This window comes from Phycodurus eques, chromosome 10, assembly GCF_024500275.1.
Source record: "Phycodurus eques isolate BA_2022a chromosome 10, UOR_Pequ_1.1, whole genome shotgun sequence".
NCBI lineage: Eukaryota > Metazoa > Chordata > Actinopteri > Syngnathiformes > Syngnathidae > Phycodurus > Phycodurus eques.
The window spans coordinates 20967196-20979857 of record NC_084534.1 but is presented as its reverse complement, the minus strand read 5'-3'; the positions used below and the strand labels follow the sequence as shown (position 1 = coordinate 20979857).

Sequence of the window (12662 nt, the reverse complement as noted above, 5' to 3'; positions counted from 1 at the left end):
TGAAGTGGTGATGGATAGGCTGACAGATGAGGTTAGACTGGAATCCCCGTGGACCATGATGTTTGCAGATGACATTGTGATCTGCAGTGAAAGCAGGGAGCAGGTGGAGGAACAGTTAGGAAGATGGAGGCATGCACTGGAAAGCAGAGGAATGGGGGAAGAGATAGCAAGGGTGGAGGACTTTAAATACTTGGGGTCAACCGTCCAGAGCAATGGTGAGTGTGGTCAGGAAGTGAAGAAACGGGTTCAAGCAGGTTGGAACGGGTGGAGGAAGGTGTCAGGTGTGTTATGTGACAGAAGAGTCTCTGCTAGGATGAAGGGCAAAGTTTATAAAACAGTGGTGAGGCCAGCCATGATGTACGGATTAGAGACGCAGAGCTGGAGGTGGCGGAAATGAAGATGTTGAGGTTCGCTCTCAGAGTGACCAGTTTGGATAAAATTCGAAATGATCTCATCAGAGAGACAGCCAAGGTTCGATGTTTTGGAGACAAAGTTAGAGAGAGCAGACTTTGACGGTTTGGACACGCCCAGAGGAGAAATAGTTAGTATATTGGTCGAAGGATGATGAAGATGGAGCTGCCAGGCAAGAGAGCTAAAGGAAGACCAAAGAGAAGGTTGATGTATGTCGTGAGGGAAGACATGAGGGCAGTTGGTGTTCGAGAGGAGAATGCAGGAGATAGGCTTACATGGAAAAGGTTGACACGCTGTGGCGACCCCTAAAGGGACAAGCCGAAAGGAAAAGAAGAAGATCGTTGCAACAAGCTAATAAACCCAAACCGTAAGCACAAAGAAGTTGGTTCATAGCCTGAGAATTATTCTTCATACCATGCTATCTTAACCAAACTGGAATAACAGACTAATCTTTACTCTTGGCACGTGGTTTCGTGCTCATCTTCGCAACGTGCGTGTATGACCAAACCGGAAGCACACAGAGGGTAATTCGCCGCTGCCCTCGTTCATCTTTGTATACATGCTAGCGAAAGGGAGTGACTTGAGACAGTTGAGATAAGGCTGCCCTGCCCATTTAAGACATTTATATCACAAGACAACAGCCTGACGCTTACAAAACTACTGTGGTTGTAAATAAGCAACAGGACTGTAACGTAACGATTTGCAAAACGCCAACCGTACAAGCGAGAGGTAAGAGATAAATAGGAGCCTGCCTTAAACTTTTTCCTGTTACGAAATGAACCTATGATTTTTGTGTTATATTTATAGCCTAGATGTTTTTACACAATTATTTACTGTAACTATGACTGAAGTCTGTTGGGGTAGTACATGTTACTTAACTCGGATTACGTCACCGTAGCATAGGAAGTGAAGAACCGTGGACCACCTGCATGTACAGTATAATCAGGTTAGTTTTCAAATATTGTCCAGCAGAGGACGGCATTCGCTTCAAGACTTATCGTCCACTTAAATATTTGGGATAACTACTTAGACCGGGTGAAAAAAGTGGAATTTATATATTTTTGTTTCATGTATTTATTTTTTTGGAGAGAGAATGTGGCTGCCCATGGTTGGATTGACCGCCCTGCCACATCTTGGGGGGCTATATGGCGGTTACATCACTCGAAAAGAGGTGAAGACCTGGTACCCCACCCTGCAGAAACCATCGTGGCGGCCCCCAAATGGAGCCTTCCCCATAGTGTGGACCTGCCTTTATACGGGAATGGGGTGAGATTCACTCGCAAGCGTCGATGTACAGTCCAACCTCCAAAGTCAACTGCTATTCATCTTGACTCTGGTTGTTCAAACTGTTTGCCATGATAAAGCTGCCTTTACAGGCATTGTTTAAAAATTATTAGCTGTCATGCAAGTTCAAGCAGAAATTAACCAGTCTAATTTTTTTTTAAATTACTTTTAAAAACACTTTTATGATGAATGAGGGGGGTAATTTGACCTCAGATCCATTTATTAACACAAATATAAAAAATACAAATATGGCCTGAACTCAACCAAACCTCCAATTAACTTCAACATAGTTCCTTGGCACCAAAGTAATAGTTTCATATAGTTTTATAGCATATAATAATTTTTGGATGACTTTTCAGTGAATGACAGCGGATAGGTTCCAAAAACAAATTGTCTGATATGTGAATTTGTGGACCGTGAATAGGCATGGGTTTGCTTAAAATACACTGTACTGCCAATTTTGTTGTTGCATCGTCCTAACTGGACTTCCGTCCCACAGGTACGGCTCCTACCTGGTGTGGAAAGAACTTGGTTTCACTGAGAACGCTGTGGTGCCACTGGGACTTTACGGGATGCAGTTGGCACTCAACTGGGCGTGGACACCCATCTTCTTTGGCGCACACAAACTCAAATTGGTAAGCTCAACGCACCTGTGTGATTTTTATTTTTTATTTTTGTCTAACCTCTTACGACTGATGTCAGGCCTTCATGGAGATTGTGCTTCTAACTGGGACTGTCTGCGCCACCATGTGGTCGTGGTATCCCGTCAGCCGACCCGCCGCTGTGCTCATGGCGCCCTACCTGACCTGGCTGTGTCTGGCCACCTCCCTCAACTACCGCATATGGAGGGACAACCCTGAGAAAAAGCAAGAGTAGAAGACAGAGCAGATGTTTACGTGAGCCTTGAACAAACAGCATCAGAATTTTAAATTTGGATCAATCCGTGTGGGTGCCATTTAAATCGATCTCTTTCAATGAAATACATTTTTATTTGCACTATGCTTATGGTTTCTGAACCCAAACTGATTGGATTGTTAGGATCACTTCACTGGCTTGTTGATAACAAATGACCATTTGCACACGGTCAGAATGACACTTTTGAATTGCTTTATTTATATTTACCGGCAGTCTTTTTACAGGTCTCTACAACACAGATTTTGCTTCATCATTTCCTAATGTAATCATAAATATTTGACAGTGCGCTTCTTGGATGACAATGCTTAATCACATTTCATGAAACCTCACATTTGAAGTTCTTCCAAATATGCAGCAGGAATCAAAGACGGTACTGAAATATGTTATGCGTCAAGTTTAAAGCAGATTTTCTAAATTGTTTGGTGTGTTTAAAAAAAAAAAAAAAAAAAAAATGTTTTTTTGTTTTAACAGTGCCATCTTTGCATATATGAATAAAATGATTCATGATAATCAAAGCTTCGTCAATTGATTTTCCAAACGTTAACTTTAGATCACTTAGTGCAAAGAAGAGTTGTATAAAACAGTCTTACAAACATACACAGCAACGTTCTTTGTTATAGCATGTGAAATACATTTCTTATGTAAATTAGCTCTCATTGTAGCATAGTGTGTATAAAAGGTCTACTCAACCCTGTTCAAATGCCAGTTTTGTGTTTAATCATTTTTAATCAAGTTTAGAGAAATCAAGTTTAGCAAGGTTTCTCCACCATTGTGACCTATATATAACCGGTACAACCCAACAAAAAAAGAGAGGGAAAGTAAATAACTGAAATAATGTGGGTCCACGAGTGTGCGCACCATATTGCAAATGGGATGTAGCTGTGTTCAAAATTAACTAATAACAGTGAAACCTCTTGTTAAATCTGAGTCAGCGCAAACCTGACACAGTGCCTTTAAAGTGCCTCTGATTAAACCCATTTTGGAATTTTGGGCAAAACGTTCAAGCTTGGTTTAATTGACAGATGACAAAATCTCCAGAACATGTGGGGAAAATGTGCCTTTTTTTTTTTTTTTTTTTTAGCCAGTTCATTTGTAAAACAGTACATTTTAAAATCCACATTAATATTTTACCATTGAAATTGTTTGATTAAAGAGCTTTGACATACTGTTAATATGTACAGAGACTTAAAATGTAATTCAAAATAAACAGCAAAGACAGCAATCTTTATTTCCATGCGAATGAAAAAAAAGTGCATAAAATATTATTTTTCAGGAGTTTTCTCTGGAACGTCCTCTGACGACTTGGAGGAAAACCTCTCCGTTAATGTTTTCCACAAACTCTTTTTTTCATCATCTGACTGCTGCACACTACCTGAACAATGGGAAAAGAGGGAGAAAAGCAAATGGGAATGCGAGCAGCACGAGTGAGAACGCAATCACAACTGTAACATGACCTTACCTGACCACAGTAATTTACACTCTTCTACTGTGACTCCAGTGAAGCTTGTGTCTCTCACGCGAGGAAACTGAGAGCAGACAAACCGAAATGAAGGATTTTTATCAATCAACTGACAACATCACATTTTTAAGACTTTTAGTGATCACAATTTACAAACCAACCTCTGATGACAGTTTGAAATTGGAACAACATTTTAGGGAAGACCTGCAAGACTTCAGCTTAGTGTGCATCTACATGATAGTAGTATACACAAACTGAAGTATTTCAGGATTTTATTTAATTTTATTATTTATGAATTCCCAAAAAATAAAGTAATTTGAATATGACATAAGAAACAATGAGAATGATTTGAAATGTACAAATTAGGTAGGAATTGGTCTTCTGACAAATATTTTCCTTTGTATTTAATAAATCGATACTATGCGATTCCTTTTTAAAATTGAACTACTACAATAATTGAACTGTTCTATTATGTAACGATGCATCACGTTGTTTTTGGACCATTGAGGATCGGTGAATATTTACTGTCAGCTACTGACTGTGGGTTAAAATTTTTTTTTCCAAATGACCAAATATGAACAAATCAGAAACTGACCAACGTACTGGAACTTTGAAGCAGGCATTTCAACTTGCAATGATCGGGGGATGTGAGTGAATGAAACAGAATTGTACAAAATCTCCGAGATTTAGCAGCAAATTCAAATATTAAGACTATCCCTGAGGATTTTATACTTTGCAGTGGGAATTTTACACAAGATTGAAAGCAAACGAGCTTCGAAAATCATTCATTTTTTTAAAGTCGATATTTACTTACTCGCTGTTTGTACGTGTTGGCATTAATTCTTGCCAGACTTTCGTAAGTCTGATCGCACTTCTCTGGGTCTGGGATCTGGAAACAGACCCCCCAAAAGAGCAATAAATAAATAAATAAATAATAATAATAAATCACACTGGGAAGCATATTGCAGACAGTGAAACAGGAATTTAAAGTTAAATCTGACAAATAAATTCATACATGCATACATACATACATAAATACACTTATAATTAGCAGTCAGGAATATAAAATAAATAGGAAAATTCATCACTATCAAATCATTGTGTTTATTGCAAACAATTGTTAATTAAGGGGAGAAAACAGTAGAGCAAACTACCATAGATTAAACCCACGTTTATATATATATATATATATATATATATATATATATATATATATATATATAAATGGGATTACATACGTTATAGGCAATATTGCAAAGAGAACTAATAAGCGTCATCGTGAACAAATGAAAAGTAACAGGTAGGCTATTAATTGAACGTAAGGGCGAGCAAGGTCGAGCGCTCAATGAACGTTTCCAAGTTAGCTTAGCTTCGTGCAATGGAGCCCAGTGGTCCGTGTTTACCTACCTGTGTGTTTTCACCCTCGCGAAAGGCGGCTGCCACTCGTTGCCGAAGAAACGTTCCCAAATCTCGGCCTTTCTTGCTCTCGTCCCGGGGCCATTCCTCGCACAGCTTGAGGAAGCGACGGTAGCGAGTGGCCGACATCGTCACGCGTACACCGTGCACACGCGTTTGAATATTGACGCGATGCAGTACCTTTTAGAACTTCGTCACTCGCCGTAGTGACCTAGTGAACGGCTACTTCCGGTCTGCTCGTCCTCGTTGCTAAGCTACTTTCACCGGGAGCACGTATTAGCATCATGAGCGGAGCGGGGGACAAAAAGAGTTCGCCCTGCTCGTCGAACGTGACGGATTGGATCAATTCGGCGTGTAGGTTTGCAACAGACAGAAATGATTTCAGAAGGTGAGTTAAAGCGGACACTATGAAGGAAGCGTTTTTAAAAGCATGTGTACGTTAACCTTTTCTTGCTAACATTAGCAACCTGTCAGCAGAGGTTGGTCTTTGCCCTTCGATAAATTCAAGTTGTTGCTTTTGTTTATCACTTTATCTAAAAACGATCATAATAACCACCGTGTAACCGTTTTAAATTAATAGAATTTGATCTGTTTCTGCTCTTGACACGGTACCTTAATCCCTTAGAGGAGTCTTACCCAACCTTTTATTTTTGTTTTGTTTGATCCAGTCCATATATTTTACATTTGAAAAATTTCACGTCATACTGATATTACCCTACAAAAATGCCACAGAAAGTATATGTATTGAAAGAAGAATGATCTTGTCTCACTTCACTCGCAAATTTACTTTCTGTGAAATCTGGGCCTGTTTTCCGATAGGGATAAACCGATTATCGGTGATGATATTCCGATATATATATATGGGGGTATAATATGTTTATTTATTTTATTTTCTGTAAACATTGTCAGGCAACATTCATCAGTGAAATGTAGTTTACACCTCTCCAAGGTCATTGCACACAGAAAGTAATTCTATCAATTCTGTGGCCTTTCAATTGATATCTTCTGCTAATGACACTGCACTTTGTACATTTATGAAGATGTCCTATGTATATATTTTGCTACGGTCTTTTTTGCAGAAAGCACTAAATTGACTCAGATTACCAAAGTGTGTTTTAACGTACTACACTATATACTGTATTCAATCAACACAGATGGATGATTCTGATTTGAAAACAGCCCAAACATTTCCAGAGGTCAAGACACAACCTCTGTAAACGATGAACTACGAGACATTTGCTGCCATGGTTTTAATTGTTGTTTTTCAGGAATCTTCTGGTCAACCTGGGGTTGTTTGCAGCCGGTGTTTGGATTGCAAGAAATCTCTCCGATTTTGACTTGATGGCCCCTCAGCCTGTCACGTAACTCTGTCACATCCTGGACGATAGTGAGATTGAATTTGTACTCAATTTGAAATTTGCTAACTGACGCTATATTAATATTGTTTTATTGTGTTTGTTGTTTTGTAGTGGTCTTGGGACTATAAAAGAAGAATCAAAGGATGTGAAGAATTTTATTTTTTTTTTTGTGAATCTTCGTTTGAAACGTGTCCTCTCTTCAATAATAATAGCAGTAATTACTTTTTATTTTTGCTCGACAGACAGACTTGAGAACATAAAGTATGCTCTTGTTGCTTCGATGGTAAAGTTCTTCCATTGTGCAGAAACGGTAGCTTAACATAATTTAAATTGTGTGATTTGCCAAGCTATGCACACTCTGGAGCTCTTCGTTGCTGCAGCTCGTAAATGTTTGTCCACTGGAAGAAAATCTCTCTCTGTCCCTCAGTGTCTGGACGTGGCTGCTCACCTCTCAGTTGTAGATTTGGCTTTGAAACCTGCTCTGCTGTATGACACCAACAGCGCGAGTGCAGAGCAGGTGCATCGGTATTTGCGCTTATGTCAGTCGTCCCAACTCGTATCTAAATGCCTTGTCACCTTGGACTTGAACGGTAACAGCCTCATACTTAACCCGGTTGCAGTCCGGTCCAATCTTGAGAGGATGCTTCGCAACGGCGGCCCGGTGGTGATTGACGTCTGCCACTCACTGGTCAAGCCCACCATCATAGAGCCAGTCAGAGCAGGGCTGAAGAGCATCGCACAAGATCTCCTTTTTCTTCTAAGAGGGTTTGATGCAGGAAAGGAAGTTGATCGAGGAATCTATGTGGCAGAGAGTTCAGATCAGTGGAACCTGAGCACCGTCTTCGGACTGCTACTGGGTTATCCCGCCACTTACTGGTTTGACCAGAACGAGAGCTTTGAAAACTGCCTCGCTATGACCCCCTTGATAGTGACCACGGCATCAGCAACATGGCGAGCAGATGCTACTAGCTGTAAATGTTGCCTGTACTCATTCAGCATCCCCGCCGTCCTACAGAATGAGACGCTGTCCCACCTGGAGGGGTGGAAGCTCGGCCTTCAAGAGAGATTCCAGCAGCAAAATATCCTAAAAGAGCTCACTGTTTGTCAGTCTGCAGTTACTCTCCCTTCAGTCTGTTTGTGACTATAAAACCGTCAAAGCGTTTTCTCCTTGTTTATTCATACAGCATGACTTTATTTGCAACCAAATTTAAAAATGGGACATGATCATGAGAAAACAGTTGAGGAGGAACAACCGAAGTTGAAGTGAACTCTTGTAGTCAAAGAGGTACAGTTAAGGTTAAGCTGATCCATACCTTGGCCAAAGTTCGAGTCAAAGTTAATTTTTCAAATGAGTTAAAAAAAAAAAAAAAATGCTCTTTCCATATATTAAAATTGGTGGTTGCCAAACTCTCCAAGTGTCACCATCATGACCAACTTATTACCTCTACCAAGCGGACAGAAACCATATACATTCTTTAAAAATAATTTGATATTCACACTTAAAGTAATATAATTATGAGCAACCTACATTGTACTATAAGTAGATTCTCAGATTTGACCATAATAACATTTTTTACTAACCCTTAGTGGGCAGTGTCATCAAAAACGTTTGCACTACTTTGGGGGAAGAAGACTTGGTGATGTGTCACAGCAACAACAACAAAATACCAGTAATAAGTCATTTTAGTGCAGTATTTGGCTAGCATGCACTCCATCCTAGTGGAGCATACTATACTAACATTTGAGGTGGGAGTAGGCATGTGATCAACAGTTTAGCATCAAAGTGGATACTCACTAGCCACATCATTAGGTATACCTGCATAATGAGATCCAATTCAAAAGCTGCATTAACATTTCTGCCGTTACAAAGATAATAGTGCTTAATTTTGATTGACACTGTCAGGGATGTATTCAGTTAACAATACAGCACAATGTATTACTGTGGTTGTAGTTTGTAGTGGTATGCAGCGGCACTACTGCAGCATAGTGATAACTGCAATATTTTGATTTCCTTATCAAAATAAGAGCGTTAATAATAGAAACAGCCCTCAGTATGATGCATTTGCACACCACTGCAAACTACAACCAAAAAAGAAACAGATTTCAAAATTAAAATGAACATTATGATCTATGAAAGACAGAATTGAATTGTATCACATTAGCTTATCCACGTGTATGTGATGTTGCATCCTGGTAGTTTTTCCTCTTTACATTCCATGTTTTATGTCATTATTTCCATCAGAGAGGTTGAATGAGTGATAGCACTTCACCGCAGCGTCCTCTCACTTTCAGCTGGGCCAAATGGTCTGCCCTCGTCGGACCAATGTTCACAATGGCGACCGGTATGTTTCTATCGCTGGCTGCCAGTAAAAATCTGTATCCTGAGTAGACCTGTGGAAGATCACAGTTGAAATTAAATCACCAGAGAGAAGTAGTTTTTCCGCACTTGGGTGACACTTACCTGCAGCGAGGTCCCGATGACGAGCACTGCGTCCGACTGGGCTAATTTATTGTGCACAAACTGAACCGTGTCTTTGTTCACTGTGTCGCCGAAGAAGGTAACCTCAGGCTTCAGTATCCCTCCACAGACCTCACAGGAGGGAACCATGAAGTGGCAAGCCAGCTCGTCCTCCAGGAAGACGTCTCCGTCTGGAGCCACGGCCCCGGCCTGAGCCCTCCAGTCTGGGTTGAGGTCTACGAAACGCCTCTGGAGCTCCTCCCTTGTCGAGAAACTGCCACAGCCTAAACACACTACCCTGAGGATCGAAACATTTCCATCGTCAATTTATTTATATCACGGCAATTCAGAGCAGAGGTCACTGTATGTCAAGGCACTTTATACATTGAGCAGGTCAAGAACCACACTCCTTATACATTCATAAACAGTGGTGCCTTGAGTGGGTTTTTCAAGGTATGAGCTGTCGTTCTGCCGAAGTTTTGCTTTGACTTGTGAGCAAAAATTTGAACCATGAGCGCCTTACGGTGGCAGTGAACTCAACTCACAATTCCACATTATGTACATAGACAACCACATAGCTTTCAGTTAGTCTGCTAGCTTAAGGCTAACAAATATCATCTATGTGGCAGTATTATAACAAATGATGGAGCAACACATGTAGACATAATATAACAATATGCGGGCAAATATTGTTTATCCTCTTGTGGTTTCCTGAAGACCAACTGGCTTCATGTATATCTGTATGTCTGTGTCATACTGCCCCCTGAGGGGCTAAGGCATACACACCAGGAGCAGCACAATGTCCATTGAATTGAAGCAAAAAACGTGGCAAAGACTGAAATTCTTTAACATTCTATTTAATTATGTCATTACTGTATGCTTGTGCAATATTAGAGTGGTATTTTTCTTGTAGAAATACATTATAAAATATTTTGTTGTGTTTTGGGGGGAGGATGAAATGGAATTAAGGTCATTTTCATTTATTTCAATGGGGAAAGATGATTTGAAATACGATGTTTTTAGTTACGATCGCGGTCACAGAAGAAAATTAACATATATTACGCTTTTTTAAAGCAGTAAATGTTTGCTCTTGTAGGTAATACACAAACCTCACTGTCGAATATTTATAAGACATTTATAAGCCACAACATTAGGTACACCTGAAGAATCTATATGCCCCCGACTGGTCGGCACTCAATCACAGGGCACAAACTACAAACAACCATTCATAATCACGAACAATTAAATCTTCAATAAACCTAACATTCATGTCTTTGGAAGGTGGGGGGGAGGCTGGAGTACCCGGAGAAAAGCCACACAAGCACAGATGGGGAGAACATGCAAATTCCACACAGAAAGGCTGGAACTGAGATTCAAACTCCCAATCTCAGAACGGAGGCAGACCTGCTAACCACTAGGTCACAGTGCTCCTGGAGTGTTACACTACTACAAGCTAAAAACCAAAATCAGAAAGAAAAAAAAAACATCTCAAAAACAACCATTATCATCATTTGTGACGTGATGCTCGGTCACCTGTGTGCACATCCGTGGAGCTCAGTGAGTCTTTTCTGTCCTGCCTTTGAATGAAGAGCATCCACATTCTGGGTGACCAGCCAGTGCAGTTTGCCACGCCCCTCCCAATGCTGCAAAGCCTTATGCGCCGCGTTGGGCTGATGCGAGGAGAACTGCGGCCACCCCAGAAAGTTCCTCGCCCAGTAACGCTGACGGGACTTGGCGCTGCGGACAAACTCTATATGCTGCATGGGCCGTCTGTCGGTGCGGGCATAAAGGCCGATGCCTTCCGAACGGTAGTCTGGGATGCCGGACTCTGTGGAGAGACCCGCGCCGCTGATGGCAAACAGACGTGTGGCCCGGGAGACAAAGTCTTGGAGTAGCTGGAGGGACTGTGTGTTTGTGGAGCCGCAGGCGGGGACAAACACCCCTGCGGGGGCTGAGGATGCCCTCCTGGAACATGTGTGCAGTGAGCTGACTCTGCATGGCAATCTCATCTGCATCAGAGTGGGCACATAAGCAATCAATAAGACATGCACTCACCAACCATTTAATCGAGTCCAATGTTACAAACTAATAAGCTAACAGAAATTCTACCTTACAAAGAAAGATTAACATTCCTCAATTTGGACTGGCACTGTGAGGAAGGTATGGTTATAACAACATGTTTATTATCCTCGCTCGAGTTTGCAGTCGAGTTTCAGAACAGTGATTACCAAACATTCAAGAGTGCTGGAAATGATCCAATTTCACTTAGTTGGTCCACAAAGCTATAATGTACCATTGCTCCGATATCTATGCCAGTGAATTATAATGACAAGACAGTATTTGTGTGTCGACCATCATGGCAGTGTGTGACGTCAAGGGAAAACTATCCAATTCTAGTAACCAGTGTATCCACCTGGTGCCTTAGACGCAACAGAAAAATGACTTTACCTTCAACTACATAGGACTAGCTTTCACACTGAGTGAGAAAATGGAGACATCTCTATTTCTGTACATTTCGGTTTGGTGTGCTGTGATTTATTTCTAAAATTTACTGTTAGGTTCTGTGTTTGTGTGTGTATACGTGTGTTCGTATGGGTTTTTGTATTCTTCCTACTATTTTAATAGTTTTTATCTCTGAGGCAATTTGGGTGGTATTCCTTCTGAATGAAAAGTGCTATATAAATAAAAGTTGATTTATTGATAAAGTAAAACGTGGCTAGATAAGGCTATTTTGCCCTGCTATTGTTACAGTAAATAATGCAACCAAGCAAATATTGTGACTTTTTTAAAAATCTTATAGATATGTGCAGGTGTCATATGTAAAACGTACATACATGAGATGGGGTAAATGTAATGGAATTTGAGCTTGTCATTTCGTAATAACCATATATTACGTGGCCTGTCATTGCTTCAACTATGTACTGTACATCACAGTATTATCTTACAATTTACGTGCAGTACACAGTTTGAATATGATGTCAGTAGAACCACACGATAGAAATGTAAACAAGGCTAGCTAAGCTCCTCAGCTAATCGAGCAAACTTTCAAGTGGACACAACAAACTACATTACCTTTAAAGCAGTGCGAAGTCTTGGAAGCGACTCAAATTTATGACTTGTTAGCCACTTCCGGGAAAACAAATAATCCCGGAACCATTTTCGCGTTGACATTGAATACAACCGGAAGTCAATAGAAGTGCAACACTAAATAGTTGCGTAATGTTTTCTGGGACGTAGTCAAACGCTCCAATTAATGCTAAAATGCTCAAATGGGATTACAAAATTTACCAAAAAAAATAAAATAAATAATAATAATAAAAACCCACTAAGAATGACATTTTTATTCCAACCAAAAGTATGA

The 12662-nt window shown here is 40.4% G+C and overlaps 5 protein-coding genes across 7 annotated transcripts; 3 read left to right on the top strand and 2 right to left on the bottom strand.

Annotated features, from left to right (window-relative positions):
• Positions 1–967: 967 nt before the first annotated feature.
• On the top strand, positions 968–3125 carry tspo (translocator protein). 3 transcript variants are annotated; one of them, XM_061687628.1, is made up of 5 exons: positions 968–1140; positions 1310–1358; positions 1498–1677; positions 2195–2330; positions 2398–3125. In XM_061687628.1, exons 3-5 carry the CDS (start codon positions 1505–1507, stop codon positions 2569–2571), a joined length of 483 nt encoding a protein of 160 aa, XP_061543612.1. In that variant the 5' UTR covers positions 968–1140; positions 1310–1358; positions 1498–1504; the 3' UTR covers positions 2572–3125. The 3 variants fall into 3 exon arrangements, with proteins under 3 accessions (XP_061543612.1, XP_061543613.1, XP_061543611.1); XM_061687629.1 differs by lacking the exon at positions 1310–1358 and having other exon boundaries at positions 1504–1677; XM_061687627.1 differs by lacking the exon at positions 1310–1358 and having other exon boundaries at positions 968–1141.
• Positions 2786–5684, bottom strand: LOC133408576 (ubiquinol-cytochrome-c reductase complex assembly factor 2). Its single transcript, XM_061687630.1, has 4 exons — positions 5477–5684; positions 4884–4958; positions 4070–4136; positions 2786–3982 (listed from the first exon to the last, which is right to left on the bottom strand). Exons 1-4 carry the CDS (start codon positions 5612–5614, stop codon positions 3873–3875), a joined length of 390 nt encoding a protein of 129 aa, XP_061543614.1. The 5' UTR covers positions 5615–5684; the 3' UTR covers positions 2786–3872.
• A 16-nt stretch (positions 5685–5700) lies between these two features.
• On the top strand, positions 5701–7047 carry tomm6 (translocase of outer mitochondrial membrane 6 homolog (yeast)). The gene is made up of 3 exons (XM_061687631.1): positions 5701–5873; positions 6754–6872; positions 6955–7047. The coding sequence occupies exons 1-2, from the start codon at positions 5770–5772 to the stop codon at positions 6848–6850; spliced, it is 201 nt and encodes a 66-aa protein (XP_061543615.1). The 5' UTR covers positions 5701–5769; the 3' UTR covers positions 6851–6872; positions 6955–7047.
• sirt4 (sirtuin 4) lies at positions 6997–12438 on the bottom strand. Its single transcript, XM_061687625.1, has 4 exons — positions 12374–12438; positions 10835–11310; positions 9305–9599; positions 6997–9234 (listed from the first exon to the last, which is right to left on the bottom strand). Exons 2-4 carry the CDS (start codon positions 11308–11310, stop codon positions 9082–9084), a joined length of 924 nt encoding a protein of 307 aa, XP_061543609.1. The 5' UTR covers positions 12374–12438; the 3' UTR covers positions 6997–9081.
• Positions 7179–8005, top strand: c10h1orf74 (chromosome 10 C1orf74 homolog). Its single transcript, XM_061687626.1, has one exon. It carries the CDS (start codon positions 7193–7195, stop codon positions 7982–7984), a length of 792 nt encoding a protein of 263 aa, XP_061543610.1. The 5' UTR covers positions 7179–7192; the 3' UTR covers positions 7985–8005.
• Positions 12439–12662: the final 224 nt, after the last annotated feature.